Source organism: Tupaia chinensis, unplaced genomic scaffold, assembly GCF_000334495.1.
Source record: "Tupaia chinensis unplaced genomic scaffold, TupChi_1.0 Scaffold144642_1, whole genome shotgun sequence".
Lineage (NCBI taxonomy): Eukaryota > Metazoa > Chordata > Mammalia > Scandentia > Tupaiidae > Tupaia > Tupaia belangeri.
This window is the reverse complement of record NW_006204503.1, coordinates 326,315-331,011: the sequence shown is the minus strand read 5'-3', so window position 1 is coordinate 331,011 and position 4,697 is coordinate 326,315. Positions and strand designations below refer to the sequence as shown.

The 4,697-nt window shown below is 40.4% G+C and overlaps 1 protein-coding gene across 1 annotated transcript in view; it reads left to right on the top strand.

The window, feature by feature from the left end:
- BRIP1 (BRCA1 interacting DNA helicase 1) overlaps positions 1-4,697 on the top strand; it is a 172,412-nt gene that overhangs the window by 9,230 nt on the left and 158,485 nt on the right. Inside the window, exon 4 of the mRNA XM_027767776.1 lies at positions 427-600. Coding sequence (XP_027623577.1) covers positions 427-600 — 174 coding nt within the window. The remainder of the gene's footprint in view (positions 1-426; positions 601-4,697) is intronic.

Sequence of the window (4,697 nt, the reverse complement as noted above, 5' to 3'; positions counted from 1 at the left end):
TTTTAGCCTACCGGGTCCGGGGCCCGAGCCGCGGTCGACTACGTGGGAGTCCAGCAACATAGCCATTACGCTAACTACTGGTTCCCAATCCTTGCTTGATTTTTAAATAAAACTCTATGTGAGTGAAAAAACTTGAGTTTCTGTGTTTTTCTTAGTTTAAAATTCTGATTATTGGGAGATTTCTGTAGATTATTTAAATTGATGATAATGCCTTGGTAAGTATTTCTCGCCTGTCATAATTTGATGCTCCAGATAGGATGACAAACTTGTCTAGGTTTGCCAGGTACTTCCTAGTTTTAGTTCTAAAAACCTTGTATCCCAGGAACCTCCCATTCTTGCTGAACTAATAGGATTACTCATCTAGGTGCAAAAAATAATTAATGTTTTGTTTTATTAGATATATTATAGAGGTTCTTTCAATTTTAGGGAAACCAGGAGATGAAGGGTCAAGTAAAAAAACTGAAGTAGGATTGTCATGCTGTTGTACATGCCATTCAAAGAATTTTACAAACAATGACATGGACCAAGGAACTTCACCTCATTTTATCGGTCCAAGCACACCACCTTCTAAAAGAAGTGGCACTTCCTCAACTTGTCAAGGTAATTTATATTTTGCCTGGGTTTCTTGGTTTATATAATTAGGGACTTCAATTATTTGGTTGTCAGAAAAATCATGACTCATTTTGCATAGAAAAACATGACTTTTCCAATGACGCAATAGTACTATGATAAGACTTAATTTAAATAAATTTGATTAGTATGATTAGTTATGTATCTCTACCTAATTTCTCTAAAAGTACTTTAAAATAAAGCAGAGAGACAGAAATGAGTACCTGTGACAGGGTTTTGTAATGCCGTGATACTGCTACTTGCTTCCAGCCAGGCAGGATAATACATGTTTCAGTAGATCTGTGATCTGAACCACAGTCCTTCATGTGGTTTTAGCATTGCTGAGTTGGACTCTCTACTTGCTACTTGCACCTTCTGTACAATAGGTCACACTGATCATCTTCCTCTAGTTCTCTAGCCTGCCAGAATCTTCACCACATGCACAAGTGCCTGGCATGTTTTCAGTTTGACTGAGTCGGGAAAGTAAGCCATGGTTGGCATGTGGCTTCCAGCTCTTGCCACAACTTGCATTTTAACATGATTGTGAGTCAGAATTATTTAGAATAGCCTAAGTGTTATAAGTCTGGATTATATTCTGATACTGTCTTTATAAATGAATTTTTTTGAGAGATTTTTGCTACAGGGCGTGTGCATTCGCCAAAGAGACAGAGACAGAGAGACAGAAAGCTAGAATTCATCCCTCAGAGAGAGATTGCAATGCTGCAATCCCTTCATCTCCATTCTTCTCTCGGGATTTTGGGCACGCGTTTATATGTGCCCAGCATGAATTTCAAGCTGCTGGGTCCAGTACTCAAATTGTGGTCAGCTGCTTGTCAGTCCAGCCCTTAACCACTTTGTCACCTGCTGGTCCCTATAAGTGACCTTTTTTAAAAAATATTTATTTATGGGAACCAGCAGTTAGCGTAATGGCTATGTTGCTAGACTCCCACGTAGTTGACTGCGGTTTGCGTCCCGGACCTGGTGGCTTAAAACTCACGCCGGGCACGTGTGTGTGCGTGCCCAAGATCCCGAGAGGAGAATGGAGGAGAAGGGATTGTGGCGTGACCATCCCCCCTGGGGGGTGATTTCTTGCTTTCTGTCTCTCTGTCTCTCTCTGTCTGTTTGGTGAGTGCACGTGCCCTATAGCGAAAAAAAAAATTATTTATTTATTTTGGAGAGTTTTTTGCTAAAGGGCACATGTGCTCGCCAGAAAGGCAGAGAGAGACAGAGACAGAAAGTGAGAAATCTCCCCCCAGGGGGTATGGCCACGCCGCAGTCCCTTCTCCTCCATTCTTTCGGGATCTTGGGCACGCACACCCATGTGCCTGGCCCAAGGTTGAGTTTAAGCCACTGACCAGGGTCCAGGACTCGAACCATGGTCAACTACATGGGAGTCGAGCAACATAGCCATTACGACAATTGCTGGTCCTAATATAAGTGACTTTTTAAAAATAAGATATCTGAATAGAGAAAAGTATAAATTGTAAGTTATAGCCTGGTGGATTTTCACAAAATGAAAATACTCATATAACTACTGCCTTTGTAAAAATGAGATATTCCAACATCTAGAGGCCTTCCTCGCATGTAATTACTAATTCTTCTCACCATAGGTAATTATTGTCCTCCTGTCACCTCTGATAAATTTTATATCTCTATAGAAATAAAATTATGTGTATTTTTTTAAAGATTATTTTATTTTATTTGTTATTATTTATTTTTTAATTTGACCACAGACAGAGAGAGAAAGGGAAAGTGAGAAAGCTAGCCACTAGGTCCAGGACCCAAGCCACGGTCAGCCATGTGGGAGTCCAGCACCTTAACCACCATACCACCTGACAGCCCCTGCGTCTGTCTTCTTTAGTTTGACATTGTATTGTGAGATTCATCCATGCTGTTGCAGATAGTAGTACTTTTTCTGTATGTTGTTTCCTTCTATGAATGTGTCACAGTTTTATTAATCTGTTCTGCTGTTAAATAGTTGGGTTTTTCCTCCTTTTGTTTAGTAATGCTATTATGAATATTCTTTTTTTATTTCTCTTTTTTTAACTTAATTTAATTAATTTATTTATTTTAATTTGCCCAGAGAGGGACAGAGAGAGAGAGAGAGAGAGAGAGCAAGCAAGCCGCCAGGTTCAGGACTCGAACTGTGGTCGGCCATGTGGGAGTCCAGTGCCCTTAACCACCATGCCACCTGCTGGCCCCTATGAATTTTCTTGATCTTATGGTACAAACTGGTAAGTATTTTCTATTAGTTACATACCTAGAATGGAATTATTGGTCCTATTTGGTACATGGCAGTTCAGTTTTTCTGGTATTTCCTAGCTTTTTATTGGGCTCATGCAAATTTTCTTCTTGGCTTATTTGGGATAGAATTTCTCAACAGTGGCATTATTAATGCTTCAGTGGGATACTTTTATGTTGTGGGAGCTGTCCTTTGTATTATGAAAGGTTTAGCAACATCCCTGGCCCACTAGATGCTGTGGTACCCTCCCACCTTTGTAACAGCAAAAAATGTCTCCAGATACTGCCCAGTTACCTAATGTGGGCAGTGTGATTTTAAAATCACTGGTTGAGAATCACTGATCTAGGTTCGTTTTGTGATTGTGATTTACTGGTTTGGGTGAAAATCGCAGAAGTCAAAATGCACATATCTTATTGCAATAGCCAAAACACTTTTGAAGAAGCAGGTTGAGAGATTTGATCTACCAGATGTCCTGATTTATTGTATATAAAACTATAGTAATTAATTAAGACAGTTTGATGTCTAGCTGCAGTGGCATAGGCTGCAAAGATGTTAAGCTCTGGAGGCTGAGACCATGTAGAAAGCCCAAGTTCAATTCCTGGTGCAACCTAGAGTCTGAGCCTAGTTGTATATGTCTAATCCCAGTAACTTGGGAGGCTGAGGTTAGAGGGTGTTGTGACACAATGAGACCCTGTCTTTAAAATGAAGACAGTAAAAGCTGGCCCCATGATATAGTAGATAATGGAGCCAGATCCCACACAGCCAACTGTGGTTCAAATCCTGGCCCTGGTGGCTTGAAAAACATACTGGGTGTATGTGGGTGCATTCCATCACTTCCTGAGAGGATGGAGAAATGGAGGAGAAAGGATTGTGATATTATTATTCTCCATGGGAGTCCTTTCTTTCTCGCTCTGTTTCTCTGTCTCTGTATCGTTCTCTGACCAGTGCATATACCTTCTAGCAAGAAAAAGAAAGGCAGCCTGAAATTAGTACAATGTTAGACCAACCTAAAAGTGTAAAGAACCAAATTCAGTCCCAAAGGAATCCAGAAGCTTACTGTTTGTGTGTGTGTGTGTGTGTGTGTGTGTGTGTGTGTGTGTTTGAGAGATTTTTGCTAGAGGTTGTGTGTGCTTGCTGGAAAGATACAGAGAGAGAGAAGCAGAATGTGAGAAGTCTCCCCCCAGGGAGGATGGCTATGCCACTGTCCTCTCTCCTCCATTCTCCTCTTGGGATCTTGGGCACGCATGCCCATGGTGCCTGGTGTGAGTTCTAAGCTGCTGAGTCTGGGACTCAAACCACAATCGACTGTGTGGGAGTCCAGTGATGTAACCATTATCTCATCTGCTGGACCCAGAAGCTTAGTGTTTTTATAGAATGCTCCTATAGAGCATAGGGGAAAGGAGAGACTTTTCATAAGTGATATTGGAACTGGACTGTTAGATTTAGAAAAGACAGAAATTAGATTCCTACTTTATATCATACACAAAAATCCATTCTTGGTATACTAAAGATCTAGGTATGAAAGGCAAAACTATTAGGTTGTCAGGAAAGTCATGACGTATTTTTCTATGCAAAACTGTATCCTGACTTCCCTAATAATCCAATACTAAGAATTTAGAGGGGCCAGTAGGTGACATGGACTCCCATATATCCAATCGTGGTTCGAGTCTCAGGCCTGGCAGCTTGCTTTCTTACTTTCCCTCTCTCTGTCCCTCTCTAGTTAATTAAAATAAATAAATAAATAAATAAATTTAAAAATAAGTAATTATTTTTAAAAAAGGAATTTAGAATATAGTGGCTTTCAAACGATATTCCCAAGAGCCTTGGGAGAAACACGGCATTTAAG